This window comes from Pogoniulus pusillus, chromosome 1 (assembly GCF_015220805.1).
Source record: "Pogoniulus pusillus isolate bPogPus1 chromosome 1, bPogPus1.pri, whole genome shotgun sequence".
Taxonomy (NCBI): Eukaryota; Metazoa; Chordata; class Aves; order Piciformes; family Lybiidae; genus Pogoniulus; species Pogoniulus pusillus.
In genome coordinates, this window is record NC_087264.1 from 17,611,847 (window position 1) to 17,632,539 (window position 20,693).

At 46.7% G+C, this 20,693-nt stretch overlaps 2 protein-coding genes across 4 annotated transcripts in view; one reads left to right on the plus strand and one right to left on the minus strand.

Annotated features, from left to right (window-relative positions):
* The window catches only part of ITPK1 (inositol-tetrakisphosphate 1-kinase), a 145,015-nt gene extending 138,277 nt beyond the window's left edge, over window positions 1-6,738 (plus strand). For both annotated transcript variants that reach the window (XM_064142496.1, XM_064142506.1), the window contains exon 11: window positions 243-6,738. In XM_064142496.1, coding sequence (XP_063998566.1) covers window positions 243-565 — 323 coding nt within the window. In that variant the 3' untranslated portion in view covers window positions 566-6,738. The remainder of the gene's footprint in view (window positions 1-242) is intronic.
* Window positions 1-20,693, minus strand: part of CHGA (chromogranin A) — a 231,296-nt gene that overhangs the window by 207,664 nt on the left and 2,939 nt on the right. The window contains exons 3-8 of one of the 2 annotated variants that reach the window (XM_064142580.1): window positions 18,442-18,535; window positions 17,962-18,030; window positions 15,784-15,882; window positions 13,698-14,201; window positions 12,826-13,283; window positions 10,225-10,357 (exon numbers count right to left, since the gene is read on the minus strand). In XM_064142580.1, coding sequence (XP_063998650.1) covers window positions 10,274-10,357; window positions 12,826-13,283; window positions 13,698-14,201; window positions 15,784-15,882; window positions 17,962-18,030; window positions 18,442-18,535 — 1,308 coding nt within the window. In that variant the 3' untranslated portion in view covers window positions 10,225-10,273. Of the gene's footprint in view, window positions 1-9,824; window positions 10,358-12,825; window positions 13,284-13,697; window positions 14,202-15,783; window positions 15,883-17,961; window positions 18,031-18,441; window positions 18,536-20,693 lie in introns of those variants that run through there. The other variant, XM_064142570.1, reaches the window with a different exon arrangement.

The window sequence follows — 20,693 nt, forward strand, 5'->3', positions numbered from 1 at the left end:
GCTTGGGAGGAAAAAGATCTGAAAGGTGACAGTTTCTCTCATTGAACCAAAACGTTTTTGTAGCAAGGGTCTTTGCTGCTTTTTATGCTGATGTCCTCCTGCAGTTACTCAAGAAGATTTTTCATTATCACTGGGAAGGCAAGGACAGCCCAAGAAATAAGCTGGTAGAGGAAGCCTTTTAAAGAACTTACAAAACCTCCTTAAGTTCCTTTTTTTTTCTCCTTTGTTTTTCCTCTCTTCAGGTTACGAGGGCGTTTCTGAGTTTTTCACAGATCTCCTGAACCACATAGCTGCTGTCCTACAGGGTCAGGCACCTGAGGTGACCCAGCTAAACCGTAGCAAGCTCCTGGCAGAGCAGACCAGCGGGATGATGGACGAGCGGATATGCTGCGCTAGCACAGGCTGTCTCGGCGTCCTGGGAAAAGACTCCTCCTGGATCGTGGAAAGCGAGACCAACAGCTCAGTAAAACTGCAGCACCAGAGACTAGGCTGCAACTCAGCAGTGTCCCCCAGCTTCCAGCAGCACTGCGTCGCTACGTTGGCAACAAAAGCTTCTTCTCAATAACTTGCCAATGCCACGGACCGAGAAAAAAAGCCACAGAGTTAGGAATTGTGGTCCCAGAACCAGATCAGGCTGTAACAACACAAATGCAAAAAACCGAAAACAACAAAACAAGAAACATCACAAAACACAACACACAAAAAAACCAAACCCCCAAAAAAACCCTTAGCGTTTGATTTAACCTGATTTTCTGATGAAATGGACTGAAAGGAGGAGAGCACAGAAGTGATTCAGATCCATTTTATCAGATTCCAGTTGCAAATCTGTAGTGAGTTTACACACGTGTGGGATTTAACACTAGTTCTTTCGTTGTGGGAGGGTTGCTCTTTCATTTCCATTGTTCTTTGTAATCACCGGTGACCAGCATTTTAAAATCGGACCTCATGATATCAAGAAGATAAGGATGATGAAATGCAGTCTCTGAATGTAACAGTGCTAGAGATTTCTGCCTAAAATATTCTCTATCCCACTCTCCCAGGTAGGCCATTGCAAAAAAAAAAGCTAAGACAACTTCAGTATCACTAAACCAAATCTCTTGCAACATTGACCAGACGAGATGTTGACAGGTAGCTCGCTGTGAGGCTGCAGCACTTTGAGCAGGACAGAGGCAGACTTGTTGTTCAGGATGCTGAACACAGGTGACCACCCTGGTTCCAACTTTCCATTTCTTTACCTAGGCCTTACTGCTTCAGTCAAAAGCAGCTTCTGACCATGCCTACCATCAGTGACACATTTGATCCAGACAGGGTGCTGATAGTTAGGTTGAATGATTTAGTAGATTAAATATCATCCTTTCAATCATCTGCTAAATCCTAGAAGAGCTGATGGAAGCAGCTCATCCCATAGCAGAGAATTTAATTTTTTGTCCATTGCACTTGTGAGGGCTCTGGGACAGTTCTGTGAGAAGGCTGTCAATCAGAGCCACAGATTTTCCTTAAGAGTGCAATTGCTCTGTGCTGCTATGGAGATCTTTTACATTTTGCAGATTAGGTAGGCTGAGTTGTGTACCTTTGTATGTGGTAGAAGTACAGGACAGCTCTAGCTTAGAGACCACATTATGTTGTGGCAAGCTGCCAGGTGAGGTGTGCAGTAGTTTACAGTAGTTCTTGATATGATTTGTAAACTATAGCACAGCCAATTTGTATCTCTTGAAATATGCAGTAAACCTACAGTGTTCACCTTTTGTTGCCTCTTCTAGCAGGGAAGCATCTTCTGCTGTTGAGAATTCCTGCAACTTTTGCCAATTCTGAACACTAAACAGAAATAACCAAGTCTGTCAGTGCTGAGAGTGGAGACACTATTTTGGTAGACAGAGTGGCCTTCTCTTTCCCATATAATCTCTAAAGTATGTTTAAGAGAGTTGGGTTTAAGAAATTTTCCTTACTTAAACTTGTAGTTCACTGATATGGAAATTTCTGACTTTCTATAGCAGGTATTGGTAAAGCATCCATCACTGCAGCTTTTAATACCAGTTTCTTTAGTGTGTTAGATAGCTACTCAAAGGGAAAAGATCTAGAGCTTAAAGCCCAGGCAGACCATGAAGAGAGGATTAAACTGTGTAAAAGATGTCAACCTACCTGGTTGTACCATTCCTGGAGGGGAAGGAGTTTTGAAGAGCATTATGTAGCAGTTCTTTCATGTAGGAAGAGTGTTTTTTCCTTAGGAGATATTTGCTTTGTTCCCAGAATGCCATTCCTGGGGATTTTCTGTAGCTGGGATTGAGTTTTTGAGGATGATTCACGCAGAAGAAGATTATTCCACCGCTAGAGGGGTTACTAACTGAAAGATATTTCTGTAGAGACTGTCAAGTTCCAGGATGCTCATAAATGCAGCCAGCTTCCTTGACCACTGCAGATCAGTTCTGAGCTGGGCACGCTTCACAACCCTTGTATGCTTTGAGGCTGCTGGATCCCAGGTTGTTGGAAGCTCACAGGTCTTGATTGGCTGTGGGGTGAGTGAGTTAGATAAACATAAGTAAGGGTTTGTAGAAGTATTCACGATAGACCAAATCTTTCATAAAGCCATGACTTAAGTAAATTTGACATCTACAGTTTGAGGTTTGCTTTTGTTTGTTTAGAATAAAAGAAATGTTTTTATGTTACACATGTAACAAGAGATACCCTCAGGAAGGAACCTGCCAGTGCATATTTTTGTATGGTACTTTCTTGTAACCAGCTGGTGGAGTGTTTGTAGAATTGCCTTTCGCTCCCTTTCCTACAATGGCTTGGGGTTTTTTTTGGTGTTTTGAGGGAGGCTTTTTGGTTTGTTTTGGGGGGTGGTGGGGGGTGATGTTGGGGTTTTTTTTAAGTGGGTGTTGGAAAGAAGCAATGATGTTAAAACTGGGTTAGTAACTCAAGACCTTTCAAACTATGTTTACATGAATCCGAGTGTTGGATCCAATGGAAATGTCTGTATGCTGTTTCCTAGTTAGAACATCAAATGAGAGTTTTATTTTCCTGGCTGCCTTCTTAATTTTTGGTTGGCCTATTTTGCACTGCTTTATTTCTCCAAAATAAACTACTGAAAGATAATTGTGCATTTTAAACTTGTTTACAAATGATTGTTAGAAGTTTATTTTGTAATTCTCTGAAGGCTTGCAGAAATACTATATTTAAATACTACTCCAGATCTTGGCAGTAACTAGAAAAGCAAATTTCGGTCATTGGTGTGATCGGTGACTTTTTTTCCCCGTAGCCTGTAATTTATTTTCTTTAATTTATCAGATATATGGGTATCACTTTAATTTAGCAGGTGCAGAGATGCAGGCACCTGTTGTGACGTGGCATTACAGTAGAGTTTTCACATAAATTGCCATGCAGTTGCTGTCCTACTCTATTTCCTTGCGGAAATTATTGTTGCGGCTCGTATACTAGAATGTTGCTAGTCACAGGGGCAAATTGGGAGACCAATTTTTGTAAGCCAAACCTGTAAATTACCAAGTGTTCAGACACAGAATTACACGATGACAAAACATTTGAGCATGCATATGTTATGTGCTGAAGTGCTTTTCTCAATTGCTGCCTCAGGATAGTTTTGATTTAAGATAAGCTTCACCGTAAGTTAGCTAATATTCTGTAGTCTTGTCATCTTTTGTGAAAATAGGAGAGTCTAGTAGTATTAGACCATGCCTGAATGCCCTTGCTCTTAAAATTGCAGACAATCTGAGGGAGACTTTCCATAATGCCTGTTCGAATTCTGCCATCGTGGGTTAGAAAAGGTTCTGCTGTGTTTTTAGAGGCTTTGTTGACAGGAGCAATTACATTGAAATTGCATGGTCACCAGTTAGCTTCTTAGGTATATATTTCTGTTCAGCTTCACTCCTAGAGATTCACAAGAACACCGTTAGCTTGACTGAAATTTTCCCAGGGTTTGTGGCAGTGCGATGGAGGAGATGGGACTCTGGCTTCCACTATAATTATCTAATTGGCTTCAGTAGGCAAAAAGTTTTCTCTGTTGAAGAGATCTTGGGTGGTACTATTATGGCCTGCAATGTAAAGCCATCCCTATCCTCCTTCCCTGCTAGCTTACTTTGCTGTGTTGTGCTTGGGTCTGTGCTAGAACATCCTGATTGTTCCATGAAAACCAGCTGCAGAAACACAGCCTAACTAAGAGTGTCAGTGCTGAGCTACCACTGGGCCAGTGCTGCTTTGCCTTTACTAAGCACATGACTGACTACTGGACCTTTGTTCTGTAGCAGCTGACTAACCAGGCTGCTCAGCAGATAGAATGCACTATTTTTATTAATGCTATTCAGATGTTGGAGTGATAAATCTGTTTACAGATCTCCATCCTCTGTGTAGGAATGCTTGTGCGGAGGAGGTCTGCAGCAGGTTGCTCAGATGGAAAACCACCTGTTTAGTTTGTTCCTATTATAGATAAGTACACATTAAGAACCCAGCTCTGAAACTTCTTGAGGTAATGATGATTGCTCAGGATAAAGCAGTAAATTCTCCAGATTGCCTGCAGGCAGTGTCCAGCCAGGGAACAACTAGATGGGGTAGTTGGTAGATAGCGGAAGCAGGATACAGTCCAAAGGCAACAGAATAAATCATGCCGGAGCTGTTTAAATTGGCTGGCATAAAAGGAGTGAAAGAAAGGAAAAATGCTTATATTGTTTCCATCTGACCAAAAAAAAAATATCCAGGCTTGTCAGTTCTTGGCCTAACAGGAGTTTCCCAAAGTCTTTGTGTGGCAGCAGTGTTGAGTGAGTCAGGCCTTTTCACAGTCTCACAGCCTTGCCTTCCACAGCTGTGCAGAGAATCTTGGATTTTTGTTCTTTTTACTGAATAGAGTCTATGTTGAGTTTGTAGCAGTCTCCCTCCATTAATTTTCTTTTCCTCTCTCCTTTTTATTAAGAGATGTATTGATTTCTGTATTCAGTATACAATTATGATGTTGCAGCTGTGTGTTTTGTAATTAGGAGTATGTGACAATGCTTTGTGTAGATTAAGATATTTCCTTTAATATTATCTCCTCTTGCTTCCATAGCTAAATGAACACACCATTGCAGATCACATTGCTGATTTTATTTGTAATATTGCTTTAATACTGATTTCAGAGGAATGTAACCTCCAGAAAAGTACTTTCCACATCTTCACTACCTTTCCTTTCCCTGTTCACTCTGTGTGGATCCAGGCCATCAACGCTTGAGCTTTTGACCAACTGGGTTTCAGATCCCTCATGGATTCTGTCATGTTTACATGGCCACAAAAATTATTCAAAGTGGTTTAAGTTGGAGAGGATCCAGGTATAAATGGAAATGCTAGAGTGATTCCACAGCAACGCAAGCACAGTAGCTTCTGTAGTGAGCAAAGAGAATTCTTCTCACTGTTTGCATACAGGTGGCTGTTTGGGTCTGGTCCACCTCTGCTGCTGTGGCAGTTTTCCTGTGGATATGTAAGAAAGTGCCCTGTATCTGTGATGCAGAAGGAGAACAAACAGAGGTAGGATTAAAATCCTGGCTGGTGGATGTCATGAATGCCAGTAATCCAGAGTTTCACTCTGGGTTTTGAACAGCAATCCGAGGGGATGTTTTTTCTCTCCACCTTCCTTAGGCTGAATCCACTAGGGCTGACACCAGTAGATGTCTGTGGGCCACATGAACTCATGAGCAAGTGACCTTGCCCAGCGTGCCATGAACTTGCAGAGGTTTCCCAATGCATTGGGAATTTTCTGTTGATGGCCTGGAAATCTCTTTAGACTCCAAAAATAGCTGAAACAGCAAATGGAGTTCATGAAAATCAGGTCTTCCTATTCCATCCTTTTTAAGGAAACCCACATTTTCTTTCCTCCTTTGTTCTTTACACTTTATGGTTTTTAGACATAAATTATTTTAACATTTTTTTTGTGTGAAAAGTCATATATGCATATATAAAGTTATTAAAGGGTTGAGTATATGTTGCGTATAAAATAGCAGTTTCTTTGTCTCAAATGTTAGCAGCCCCTAAAAATTGTCTATCTTCTTGTAAAGTCAGTGCTGTACAAAACATAATTAAAATAAAACATATATTAGACGTATCTTTTATTATTTATTTCTGACTCAGTATCTGGTAAAGCTTGTGTATACCCTTGTGAGAAATCCATGCTGAAATGCAGTTCTTTTACAATGCCTTGGGATCCCAACAGTTTTGGGAACACTGGCCCTCTGCGCGTGAGTAGAGTCGGATATTCTCCTTCACTCTCCAGCACTGCTCCCAATCTAAGTGTGACTGAATCTTGGGGACCCTTTTCTCTGTGTGTTAGGTTATGCAAGTTCATCGGTATCTGTGTTTGAATCCAGCTGTACAGCATTAACAAGTGTGTCATGGGATTCACTGCACTGCTGTGATTTCTGAAACGTAATTCCCATTTTTGCACCTAAATTTGTGTAGACCTACATAAGCCCTTGAGAGATCGTGATTTTAAAACCCCAAAATACTTCCTATCTGGCTTATCACTCTTCAGCTGCATGACTGATTAGATCTGGCAATGAAGATGGTGCTTTCATCTAACAGCACTGATTTCAATAGTAACATACTCTTTCTTTTCACTTGCCAAGCACTTGTTTTGGACAATAGTTTGGTTTAAGCAGTAAAGCAATATGCAGTAGGTATTGTGGCATTATCTCTGTAATTGTTTTGAAGACAGAATTGTCCCTTTCCAACACATAATGAAAATAAATGCTTTATAACAAGTTCCACTTTGCTTTCTCTTTATGAGCAGACAGGGCAGTGAGGTGAGCAGCTCACTGGGGGAAGCCTGTGTTCATGAGAATTTGGTTTTCACCTCCTTCTCCAGCACAGTTGTTTGCAGTTACCTTGGACCTCCTCGCACCAGCAAGGCTTGATTTGATTGTTCTTCTAACACTGATGGGAAGTTGGTTATTTTTGTCTTACTATGTAACAAAAGTAAACATCACTGGGACTTAGACTACTGCTGTACTTAACTATTTAATCCTAGCTTGTGCTGCTGGGATGATCCTTCTGTCAGCATCCTGGACAGGGAATTCTTGGTTTCTCAAAACCTAGCAGGATTTTACGTCAGGATCCTGTTTTGGCTAGTGCAGGAAAGATGGTTGTCTCACCCACCAGCATGACATTTTGCTAAGCAACAAGGTCTCTCAGCAAGGGTGCTCATGTAAACCCTGCCTGGGGATCAGCACTTAGTTTTGGTCCCAAGGCCAAGGTGAGTTGAGAGATGCCATAGACCAGGCATTCAGAGGGCCAGCATTTAATAGCTGGTGGGGCATCCTCCCAAACCCACTACTCAAGCCTTGAACTCAGTCTTTGCCTTTGAAGAAAGTCCCTGGGTCTCAAATGTTTAGGAGTATTTCAGTATCCAATGAAGACAGTATTTATAGAAGCTCCATCAATATTTTCCCTCTCGCAGCAGAAGTAGACAAATTCTGTCTTCTGCCACTATCCTTGGTGGAAAAACTCCTTTGGAGGTGGATGTGTTTCTGTGGTGGGTTGTTTGGTGGTGTTCTTTTGGTTTGGTTTTTTTATCCTGTTGATTTGTATTGTCAGGGGTGGGGTGGGTGGCTGAGAGTTTCTGTGAATTTATTGTGACCTGATGTTGTGGCAGGTCTGATAGGCCCAAAATAGGCTTATACATGTCCTGCCTTGCCTAGGCATGTTTTTCTGCTCCACAAGAGAGACAAGCATGGGAAACGGACATGAAAGAACCTGGAGCTGCTGAGTCTGGCCTGCCCAGGGTCCTGTGGTGTAAGGTACACACACTTAGCTTGTGCCTGCCTAATGCAAGGCCTGTGCTTTTCCCAGGTTAGGGAAAAGAGAGCCTGTGGCTTTGCCTAATGTGGTAAGGTTTGGCTAACTGCCACCCTGATTGGCTATTCTGTGTCCAAAGGGCAATTCATCTCAGCCCGCATTGATAAAAGGAGATAGGCAGGTGAACAATCTGCTTTTGCTTCCCTGCTTTGCTTCCCTGCTCTGTGCCTGCTCTCTCTGCTGTGCCCAGCCCTGCTGCTCTTGCACACTGCCTTATTGCTTGCCTGCTAAACTCCACTGCTGCCAGTTACCAGGAGCAGACCCTGGATGTCTGCACACCATTGGCCTGTGTGGCTAGTGTGACATCGTGCTGAGACTGCACCACAGCTGCCTTCTGCACCTGAAGGTCCTGCCCAGAATCCCTGGACATATACACAGATGGTCCAGAGGAAGCCAGGAGACAAGGGCAGAGATTGTCTGCGTCCTTTCCCCAGGAGCCAGGAAGATTCAAGTCTCAACATCCAACAAGACAGAGTTCCCTGAAAGCATCTGGGCACTGTCTGGACTGTGGCTAGCCCCTGCAAGTGAGTAATGATAACAACCTGTGAGTAAATGCTCAATGCCTCTTAGTGATTCTCTACTGCCTTCTGCCATAGAGCAGAAAGAGCTTGGGCCCATCATCGACTGGGCAAGTGGCGTATTGACCACAAGCAGCATTTGACCTCAGGAACCTTCTCTTCCAGGTCAGTTAGTGTTTATATATTTTGCTGGTTCTTGCTAGATCTGGATATTATCCATAGAATGTTTCCATGGCCATGTAAGAACCAAAATGTTATTACAGTTAGTGGTCATGGGTGGTGAGAGTTCTGAATAGCAACATTAATAAACAATAGTAATTTTGGAAAATATCATCTTGCATCAATTAATTTCCCCTCCCCAACACCTGAGTTTGCAGGGGGTTATATGAGTGGTGCTGCTGGCAGAGCCTCTGACACACGCATAAAAAAGAAGAGACTGAATGCAGTATTGGTATTACAATTTAAATAAACCTCAGTATGCAAACTGTGACTTTTGCAGCTGGATTAACTCCTAATAACTGTTTTAGTACTGCTTCTGTGGATTAGCTTTGGTTTCACTTCTATTCTTTAGCATGTTTTCCTGAAGTCAAGAATGCAGCCTGCCCAGGACAGGGTTTGGACACTTGCACCTCACTCTAGGACTCACACTCTCAACCCAGTGGCTTGTCCCATCTTGCACTCTACACTGGGGTAGCTTTCAGGACATGGTTTGGCCTTGCAGCCTCCTTCCTCCACCACTGTCTGGTTGCCCAGGACTGGAGACAAGGAGCACTGCCCACTCAAGAGCTCCTCTTACCCTCCCTGGGGAGATTCACCTGGTGGGTGGAGGACAGCTATGGACATGCAGCACCTCCTACACTAAGGGACTCACACACCCACCTCCAGTGCAATTCACCCTCTGTGGACCAACAGCACTGATGTTCTTTGAAGACTAAAGGGATTGGCCAAATTCAAAGCCTGGCAACTGTTCACTGAGCTTCTCTGCTCTCCTGTGGGGGAAAGCTGATGGGGCACAACTACAACTGAGCTTCAACCTGGTGAGTGGGATACAGCCCTGACAGTCCGCTGCACTTCTGCCAATACACATAGAAAGCCTAAATTTGTGCTCAGAGACTTCTGGGGCACAATTCTCCAGCCCAGGCAGCACCCAGCTTGCATTGTAGGATGAGCCCAAAGGCTGTGAGAGTTTCTGCATATTAGTGAGTGCTGTGCCAGCAGGGCACCACAACTCCTGTGGGCCAGTGCATAGGTGTCCTCTCAGGCCCAGCTTTCCCTTCTGGGGGCTCATTGATGGCCTGTCAGTTACTGCCTTGGTGGGCAGCAGGGTTGAAGCGTGGATAAGGAGGGAAACACCATCACAATGTAGCTGCTGTGGGGAGACCTCCAGTCCCCCTCCTTCCTGCCAGGACTGTACGAGCCCTGCAGTGTGCTGATGACCGAGACTGAAGCTGCCAGAACAAAGGAAGGAGCCCACTGCAGTTTTATTTTTCCTTAGATTTTTTTTTATATAGAATATATTACAGTTAAGAGTTCTCAGCTTTTAATCAAAAGAGAATGAGTTATTGCAGTTTTTTACCCAGTGAACCTACCAGTGGAAGGAGAACTTTCTAGAAAGCTGTCTTGTCTTTAAAAAAAAAAAGAGGAAGAACCCCCACCCAGACAGAAAATAAACGAGTAGGTTGCTCTTTGTGCCCACCAGCGCCCAGCTGCGTGGGTGGGCATCCGTGTGGACAGGGGGGCATGAGGTGGAGAAGCAGTGATGGGCACAACACTATAGCAAGGGAGGCAGGCCTGGGCGCTAGCAAGATCAGTTTCCTAGGCACACTGCTTCTGCTCCAGCTTAGTTGCTTTAAAATCAGGAAACAAAAACGCGGTGGGGAGGGTGGCTGCAGGGAGTGGCTTTCACCCGCACGGAGCAGGTGGGGGCCTCAGCCTCGCCTCAGCTCATGCAGCTTGTGGGCGACGCGCTCCAGCTCCGCCTCGATGGCAGCCAGGCTCTCCAGCTCCTGGTCCTGCAACGAAAACCCAGGACACACCTCAGTGGCCACAGGTGAGCAGCCCTTGCCCCTTAGAGCTACAGGCAGCCTTGCCTGGGGGGAGCTACCCGTGATGGCAGAAACACAGACACACCTTGCCCCATCCCCTCAACCCGCTCCTGCATAGTCTCTATGCAACACTAACTTGTTCTGTCCTCGTCGAAATGGCTGCAGCTGGCAGCGGAGACTTCCTGCTCTGCCTTCAGGGCATAGGCTGAAGGGAGATGGCACAGGTGCCTGCCAAGCGTAGCCTGTGCCCTGCTCATGGCGGGGGCAGTGGTATCCTCTCTTCCCACCCCGCACTCACTGTCTGGGAAAAGAGCGACAGGAGAAACCTTTGGGTTAAAGGCTCAGTCTGTCACCTGGTGGCCTTTCTGTCGCGGCTCTTGGGTACCAACGCCAGCACCTGAAGCTGTTTTCTTTAGCACAGGTACTCGTAACTGTGGCTCTGTCTGGAATGCAGTCATACAGAGCTGGTCCTGCTTCACTGCTGGCCTCAGCCCTGCCTGTCCCTCACAGCTCCTGTCACCTGCGGCTTGCTCCAGTGCAACAGGAAGTTCTGCAGGAGCAAACCTATGGCTGTTGGTGGTAAAATTGCCTTTTCTTGTCAGCAGAGCTGAGGTGACAATCCCTTTCCTGGGCGGAGGAAACAGAGCCTTGGCACTGCCTGCAACAGCTGCCCAGCACAGGAGGACCCTGAGCCACTGACCTGCACTGCGTGTGACTGGTATGAAAAGAACTAAGTATGTAAAGAAAAGAAGAGGTCACTTTTCCAGCCCACAGCTGGTTTTCTGAAGAGGAAAGAAAAGTCACCCTGCCCCTCCACAGGGCCCCTGGCTCAGCCCGTGGGAAAACTCTGACTATAGCTGTGTACCAACAGCTCGGGTTGCCCAGGGGAGCCAGGCTGAGCCCAAGTGGCTGTTCCATTGTGTTTTGCTTGAAGCAGGTCACATGGAGCAGCCAGCTGAGGCTCACCTTGCAGGAGGAGAGCTTTGACTGCAACCGGAACCCCAGAAAGCAAGAAAACAGCACTATGCTGAGGTCCTCTGCAGCACTCTAAGAGAAGGAAGATCTGACCCAAAACACTACCTCACACTGTTCCCATATGCCCTGCATTATTCCTGCCCAGCCCTGCAGGCTGGACCCTGGCAAGAGAAAAAGACAGCACCCTGAGCCCCAGCTGCACACATAATGGCCTCACTGGCCAAGCTGCACAGCCATGTGGCCAGAAAGTGAGGAGAGGAAGCAAGATGGCTGTTGCTCCAGCAAAACCAGAGACTGTGCCTTCCCTTTCCTCACTGCTAGGTGCCTGGCCTCATGTCTTCTCGCTGGCTCCCAGAGACTCTGAGCTAATGTTAGGAAAACAAACAAACGAAAAAGCCCTGTTTCAACTGCAAACATAGGAGTCTTGCAGCCTCATCAACCCAGTCTTGTTCAGAGCATGAGCCTGTCATCTTGCAGGCAAGGTGCACCCGAGAGCTGCTGGCAGGAGTGGATACGGAGCAGCTTTCCTGAGGGAGAGACCTGGGATGTGAGCAGATGGTTAGGAGGCAGATGGGGCAGGTGCCCAGCTCCTTGGCAAGCACCTGCTACATCCCTGCTTGGAGCTGAGCTGTTTGGCTTTGCCCTGAACCGACATGACTGGAGGCGCTGATGTAGAATCTTTGAGCAATGCTTTGGTGTCTAACAAAGGCAGGAGGGGTACATTGGAGGCAAGAGAGCTGCAGAAAAATGGCTTCACTCACCTGCTGCCGCACTGTGTTTGCAGGCACCTGATTGTGACTTGTTCCAGAGCAAACGCTTGCAGAGCCCATGCCCAGCTCTGCTGTCCATCCTCCACAGTAGCACCACTAAACATCTCTGTCTGGGTCTGGGCCTCAGCACAAAGGTGAAACCACCACACCTGGTGGCTGGGGAGGTGCTGAGCTACCACATGCAAGGTACCAGGAAAGAATCTCTGGAATGCTGGCTCAGGTGTATTCCCATATCTGTCAAAGATTTTCACTCCAATGCCCTGTCTCACTGCAGCATCAGCCCTGGTTTACCTGGGTAGATCTGACCCACTCCATCTCTGACTCAGCAGAAGCATTCCCTTTGACTTGTAGGAGCTTTGGGACCCAAGATGCAGCTAGGCTCCAAATGCAGTTTTAGACAACATGTCCTACACAGGCCAGCCTGTCACTTACTCAGGAATGTCTGGGGCAGGACCGCCTGGGGCAGAACCTGTTTCTGTGCTAGTCACTAAAATAAAGCTAAAAGGCAAACTCGCAGCCAGGTGCTAATCTCAGTAATACCTGGGGCTGAATGACATAAAGGTCACCTTGATGTCCCCGAGCAATGGTGCCAGCTGCCTGGCAGTGAGGTACCGTGCACAGCACCAAGCATAGCTTGTATTCACAACTGGTAACTGGGAGGGATTTATTCTTAGAACTGGGTACACCAACCTCTGTTCTCCTGTTAGCACTGCCTTCCTCATCCTTCTTTTCTTCGGGCATGGGAGCAAGAGGGAAGCCTCCTTCACTGCTGTCTTCCTTTGAGTGATGCTTCCATGACCTTCTCACATCTTCCTCCAGACTACTGAAGTCATACTTGTGGGACCTAAATGCCTTTTTCATGGACCTGTCTGGGTCTTCCTCACTATCCTTTTCCTCCATGCGCTTCTTTGATGTCAGCTGCTTGGCCAGCTCGTCCATTTTGTTCCATCTTTTAGAGTCTTCCCACTCCCTGGAGGACTCCTCTTCCATCTCTTCACTTTTGGCATCCCTGGACTGGAAGGTGTCCTCCTCCCCCTGCATCCCCTCATCCTCCAGGCGTTGCCTTCCTCCTCTCAGTGCCCGAGGCTGCTCTTCCTCTTCCTCTGAGCTCTGCCCATCTTTGACAAATCCCAGAGCCTCCTCATTGTCTGAAAGAGCATTAAATACAACAGTAAGCACAAGTGCTAACCTCCACCTTTCTGACTCAGGCCCATTTTCCCAGTATTCTGGGAATACTCTCATGTCACTATGTCAGTAGCAGAGCTTAGAGACAGCAGCCAAAAACCACTGCAGGAAGGTCCAGAAAATGAAACTGTCCTCAGTTGCTATACAAACAGAGCACCAGGCAGCAAAGAATCTGCCAGGCCTATGTTACCTGCTGGGTGTTGGCCAACACGGTTGGGTGCTTGCAGGGAGGTGTGGGGGCTCTCAGAGGGAGTACTTCAGTAAACCTGGTGAGCACCTCTTGAACTTTCAGGCATTAAAGCCTCTTATATCTGTCTGCCTCAGTACTCTCAGGTCCCCCCCAGGTAAGCATCAGTGCAGTTGTTTGTGATACATACTGTCATCTCCCTGCATCTCCTCATTCTCCTCCTCCTCCTCAGCCAAATCAAGTAACCTCTCAGCTTCAGTAGGGTCTTCCTCTGCGGCATCTTCTCCCCCATCATCCTCCCGCTCCACACGCTCGCCTGCTGCCTCCTTGCTCTGCTCCTGCCCCTGCCTGGATGTCTGATCTCCCTCGTCGTCAAGCTCTGAGCTGTCCTTTGGGTGATTGGGCTGCTCCTCTTCATCCTCTTGCTGCTGCTGCTCATCCTCATTGAAGTCTTTGCTGATGTGGTTGTCCAAAGCTTCATCTGGATGGGCATCTTGTGTGCCCCTGATCTCATTGCTCTCTGCTTCCTCACGATTCTCCTTCTCACCAGGATCCGTGTTCTGTACTCTGGGCTCCCTCTCCTCCAGGGTGTTTATTCTCTCCTCTCTTGAATCTTCATTTTGGGTTTTCTGTGCTGCCAGCTCAGTCTGGGAGCCTGTGGGCTGCTCCTTTTCAGAGCGCTCTCCTGCCACATCTGCAGAGGGAGGAGCAAGAACCATCACCTCTCCTGAGAGCTACTTTCATAACTAGTGAAGCCCATGCATTTCTTTTGGAGCTTCAGCCCCTCTCAGCAACCTGTTAACCAGCCCCTGGATTCACCTCTCAAAGCACTTCATCATATACTTGCACTCCAGCAAGCCGGTGCTCTTGCTGGTGCCTGCTCTCCTTGGGAGACTCACAAGGCTCAAGTTAAACATACACTGAAGTGCTTTGCTGTGGCACTGTCCTCAACACCGTCTCTTGAGATGCCAGCAACAGACTTGGCCCACATGAAACCAAATCACATGTAAAATGAAATTATTTAGAGTGTAATGTGACACTTCCACAGCTCTCCCTGCTCTGGATGCTGTGCTAACACCCTAGCCTGATTTCTCCCACCAGTTCAAGTGGCAGACAGTGCTGTGGGGTGACCCACAGTGGCCTGGGGACAGCTCTGCTTCTGCAAAGCAGCTACTCAGCAGGAGTTTCCTATGGGCTGGATATTTGCCCTTGCTCATTGCAGAGATTAATCTCTTTTACCATAACTAGCCACAGAAGTCATTTTGCAAAGGAAGAGATGAGGGGCTAAAGAGCAGTGGGAAAGGCCAGCTGGGTATGGAACAGCCACTGTACCCCTGGCAGGGCAGAGGAATGCGCTGGGGTGAGGTGACAGGGAGAGAGCTGGTCACACGGGGCCGGTGACCACTAGCAACACTGCACTAGTGTCACTGGGCTGCCCTTGGGCCAGGACAGCCCAGTGTGTATGCTTCAGCCTCATGCAGTCTCCATGCTGTTGAAGCAAGAGGTTCAGGTCTGCCCTGCCAGGAGGGACAGCCTGTGCCACTCCTCTTTTCTTTCTCATGGCTTTGGACCATGCTGGCTGCAGCAGCAGCCATGGGGCCATTACTTCTCATTGCTTTGGGCAGCTTTGGGCTGACTTTGCAGAATCACTGTGCTGACATGGTTCAGCCACACAGTCCAGAGCTCACTTGAGACTGTCTGTGGGGGTACTCCTGCTGCACAAGGAATAATCTCACCCTACACTACCATCATCTCTTCCTGAAGTGGGAAAGGGAAGAGTGCCAACGCTCCCTTCAGCTACTCTGCCTGTCTTTAGCCAGGCCATATAAACCTAGTGACAAAGGGAAATCTCAGTCTTTCCAAGATGCAGAGGTGTTGTGTGGCTGTGGGCACCATGTGTATCCCAAGTCCAATTTTCCCTCCAGAGACCTATAATCTAATATCTTTGGTGTCTGGAAACAAGGGCAGTGGGAATCTTTAATATGGGATTTCCCTGGCTGTGACTCATTTTCAGCATTAGGAGTGAGTGTGGTGTTGGCAGCAAGACGGAAAAGGTCAATTCAGTAACTTGACCATTAGCAGTTACTACAGCTTGGAAACTACACGTCGTTTAAGCTGGCAAATAAGAACAAGGCAAACACCAGGTTGCTCCTGTGTCAGTGGCAGCATCAAAGAAGATGCCTAAATAAGAAGCAGATGGACATATCAAGGCTGTTAGAAAGAACATCCTTGTTTACAGCCAGAGCTGGATTTCCTAGAGGAAAGCTGACACTGACCTCCGTGCTTGTTCTCGTCATTCTGACTTTCAAGGACTTCAGAAAGTTCATCTTCAAAGCCACTGCTTTTCTTCTGCTGCTGGATTCTTTCACTGGCACCTGCACCAAGTAACAAAAAGTAGGGAGAGGCAACAGCCTCACCTGTGTTTCAGAAAGTAGATGAAGGAAAATAGTTCTATGCCCTTTATAATTATAATTATACATAAATTTTCTCAAATGGGCAAATCTGCCACAGGGGAGCTGTAAGGAAAGGTGAAACTGCAGGGTACATGAATCAACTGCAGTAACAAGGCCACCATCAAAACCACTATCTGTAAGAAAGAAAAAGGTCTCTAAACAAGCAGAAGAGCAAGGTTGCTAGGAAAACTAATATTGGTGTAAAGCTAGGGAATAAGAGATGCTGAACTGCAGCACACTGAGGACAACAAATGACCATCAGAGTACTGAAGCAGGAAAAAAGCCTGCTGCCAGATGCTGTCCACATACCTCTGCTGAGGTAAGCACTGAGAGACTCTGTGCCCTCCAGCCTGGTTGTGGGGGCTCCTCTCTCCAGGGCTCTGGGAAGAAGAAGGAGCATTCACTCCCACTCCAAACCCCCACACCTTAGCCTCTGGAGCCAGTTCCACAAAAGCCATACCCTGGAGAAACGCATCTGAAGGCACACAAGCTGGAGGTCAGAGCACAGCAGTCCCCAGGCAGCCCAGCCCAACGAAAGCTGCAAATCAAGCAGGCCTTGTCTAACCCAGCTCACACCCTGGTTCTACAGCTTAATGCGAAGACAAGAGCCAATACTGCCAGCCCAGTCCTCTTGAACCCTACACCAGGCAGAGATGGATTATGAGGATTATTCATCCTGACAAGCACCAGCTTCAGCCAGCACTCTTTTGCTTTGCCCTTGGGTTACAAAATTTTCCCAACTCCTGTCACTGTGAACTGCAAATTAAAGCTCATGTTACCCTGGGACAAAATGGTATGATGGGATCAAGCAAAGGAAAGAGCTGAGCAAGATGCACCTTTATGAAATGAGTGCCTTTGTGTGGACTCCATGCTATGTGGCACATCCCTTCTGATAACTGAGCAGTCCTCTTGCAGCCCTCGTGTGCCTGGGCAGCAGCATCCTTGCACACTGCAGAAGCCTACATTTCTTTCTTCTGTTTCTTTTTTCTGTATCATCAGAGCACCCATGAAGCCTGTCTGAGGTCACTGACTGGCCCCTCTATGAGTGGCAGTTGAGCAGTGACCAAACTATGGGCTCTTCCCATCTTGACTCCTGAGGTTTTTCCTCTTCCTTCTCCTCATTGTGTCTGCTTTCAGAGAAGGGAAGCCACAATCTGGTGGCACTATCTTTCAGTCATCCTTGGCAGCTGTGTGACCCACAAGCAGGACACAAGGAGGGCTGCCAGCTGGGTTACCCCATGGAGAAGGAGGGAAGGAAAAGAGCTACCCTTCTTGCAACTTGAGTTGAGCCCTGCTGCAGCCTCAATTGGACCACTTGGACAGAGGGACCTGTATTGGCTTCAAAGTAGCTTCACCTCGGACCTACACATCAGCTCTGGAGACCTAGGCACCTGAGAATATGCCTCTTCCCCTCTGCACACTCCTTTGCACAGCTCTGTGCTGCTGCTCCTCCCAGACTGACCCACAGTGAGCAGCCTGCACCTCTCCAAACCGAAGGAACTTGCATTTGAGCTAAGGAAGCCAACAGAAAAATCCCCATTAGCTCAAGGATGCTGTCACTAAGACCTTTCAAATCAAGTCCCACTTGAATCTCAGTGAGGTGTCCCATCTGCCACGCCTGTGTTTAGTGCTAGACTCGAGCTGCACAGACTGTGAAGCCTTTCATTCTGGTCTGGGAGCTGGTCTTTATTGATTGAATGAAATCACTCTATTTCCATTTAGGATTCTCCCACTGCAAAATGCCTGTACTCTGTACCACTGCCAAGTTAGGCTGGCCATCATTTAAATAATCAGGTGCATATTGGAATTATTATAAGCTAAATTCCTGCCCCACTCAGTCTATACTGGAAATTCTTAAACTGTGTTTCCTGGAGCACATTATATGATGTCAAACTGATGCAAAATACAAACAAACTGTGAAAGGAGTTAAAAAGAGATTAAACTTCTCTTCCCAAATAACTGTAGTTGCAGTTCCCAAATAACAGTGCAATGACACTCTACCTTGAGCAGCAATTTCCTGAAGTTCCTTCAACAAATTTTGGTGGCGGAGGATAGAAATGATTCGTTCATCTGCAACAGGGGAGAGGTAGTACTGAAGGTGATCAAAGACAGCCTTCCTCCACCCACAGGAAACAAAAAGAACTCCAAATGCCACCTCCCTCTTTCTTTACTCTTTTCTTTCCCTTGTCCTGTTTTTTTCTGCCACACCTCTTAACCATGTGGTTAAGCTGACAGGAAAGCCTCACAAAACCCAGGCACCTTCATGTCTCCCAGCACTCTGGCCATGATGCCACCATAACGCACAGCCTGGGCCAACAGCAACTCCATCACTCCTCTGGAGTCTGGTGCAGCCCAGTGGGATGACTGTGAGGAAGGGGAGTGTGTCAGCATCCCTTGCCAGATGTTAACATCAGGGCAGAACCTGCCCCTGCTTGCTACATGTGCTCTTGCTGCTACCCAGCATTAAATCTGAGCCTATACCTCCTCTGAGTGTTTCTAGGCATTCCTCGCTGATCGGAAGGGGGTTTGGCTTTGATAAAGTATCTGAGATGACCTCTACGATGCACTTCATCACCTGGAAAGAGATAAAAACACAAATTAAAACACTGCTTTTTAACCTGAATCTGTTTGTCACTAATGCAGCAGATGATGGCACAGATCTTCTCGCTTTTCTGGTGATGCCAGAAACAGAATGTTCAGTTCCTGTTTTACCTAATGTGGGAACAGAAGGTACCTTCTGAAACTGAGCATTGAACAAATCACACATAGCAATGGAAGGAGCTTCTTCAACACCATGCATACTTCAGCTGAGGATCTCACAACTCCAACCCATCCCAGAGGCTGGGCACATCAGAATATCACAGGGGATCTGGATTTATACACAGAAAGCTCAAAATCATCCTCTTTAAAGTGAGTACATCTCAACTTTATCTCATAAAAGGGCTCAGTGGAAGGTTGTAGAGAGCAGAAAGTTTTCATAGCCCTTCAATAGGTAATCTTGAAATCTTGCAAGTAATTTATTCAAGCCCTGACAAGGACACCATAGTTAGACTGCAGACAGGCAATGAGGGTACTGTGAGGCAAATCACACTTTCAAACATGCTCTCAACATACTGCTCTCAAGGACTAGAAAAGGACAAAACACTCTTGAGAGGTGTTTGCCCTTGTGCTTGAGTGTTCAAGCTATCTGTTATAGACTGGAAAAGCTGTACACAGAGGCAGGTCACACGAAAGTAAGCAAGTTCCCACAACTTCCTTGGAGGCATTTGCAGCTGCCCAAGCAGAATGAACTCTGGGCCTGCCCATTCCATCAGCCCATTTTTTTCAGCATAAAATGAGAAGTACTCTTTATCCAGTTTGTCACCTGTGCTGAGACTGCAGGCCTAGCACTTCACCCACGCAACTGCAGCACCACTGATCCCACAGAGATCAATCGGTGCTGTATGTGTGGTGGGATAATGAAAGCCACAAGTGCAAAGGTAAGGTAGCACTTCTAGGAGGGGTGAAAGCACCTTTGCCACAATGAGACACGCCAGCAGGAGCCCTCCTGTGTGGTCATGGCAGACCCAAATGGTCACACAAGAGAGAAAGCAGCATTCACTGCAGTCTGATGCTGGTTAGTAATGGAGGAATCAGGGTCCCTGGCTCAAAGGGATGATTATTTATAAAGCAGCCTAAAATGTATGGGAGGCTCAGGAGTGTCTGTGGGAAAAAAAAAGAGAGAGGCTAAACTGAAAAAAAGAACACGAGTAAGCCTTGGGGGCAAAAAAGTCACTCACTGAACCCCTTTCTCCTGACAATTTCTGCAGGCAGCCCTCAGAGTCCTCAGGGACCAGAAGGTGCCATTCTCAGGAGAGCAGAGCACTGCAGCTGCAGCAGAAATTAAACACGAGTCAGCAATTCCCACTCATCTCCAATGTTGCTCATTCAAGCAATTGGATACACTCATTGACCAGCTGGGCTGGGCAACCTTTCACCCTGCGTAAGGACAGAAATCTGCTTGTGCAGATCACAGCCATAAAATGCTGAACACTTGTTAGGGCTTACACAGCTGGAGGGGATTGTCTGCTGGATTAGAAATGTTACAGGAATGCTCTAACCAAAAGAAAGCAGGGACATTTTCCTGCTGTCACTCTGCCACACTACAAGCTATCCATTAATATAGATTTTGCATTCCTCTGTATCACTTCAATCTACTACTAAATGGAATTAATCCCAAATTCTGGTATATCACTCCCTCATTTCCTAACCTTTGGAGGCCCTTATTGCAGTAATATGCTATGTAGCTTCAGAAGTAAGGACTTTCTCAGCATGAGGGATAAGAATCATCAGGTCCAATGAAATACTCCATGCAAGCTTTTTTGAAGACTTCTAAGCTGACTTTAGGTCTTTGAACACAAAGAAACACATCAGTTGCCACAGAAATATGCCCGTCTCTGTGGAGCAACTTTGTAACATAATGAAATGAAGAGTACAGTCATTCCACAACACTTCCCTTGACTCTCTGTAAAAGCAAGTCTTGCAGAGTGAGGCTTCACAAGGTCATGAGAGAACAGCCTGCATCAGGAAATGGAGGAGATCCTTTCCAAATGAATGTTATTCATCCAGGGCAGAAACTCAGACTGGACTGAACTCAGACTAGAATCATAGAATCATAGAATCAACCAGGTTGGAAGAGACCTCCAAGATCATCCAGTCCAACCTAGCACCCAGCCCTAGCCAGCCAACTAGAC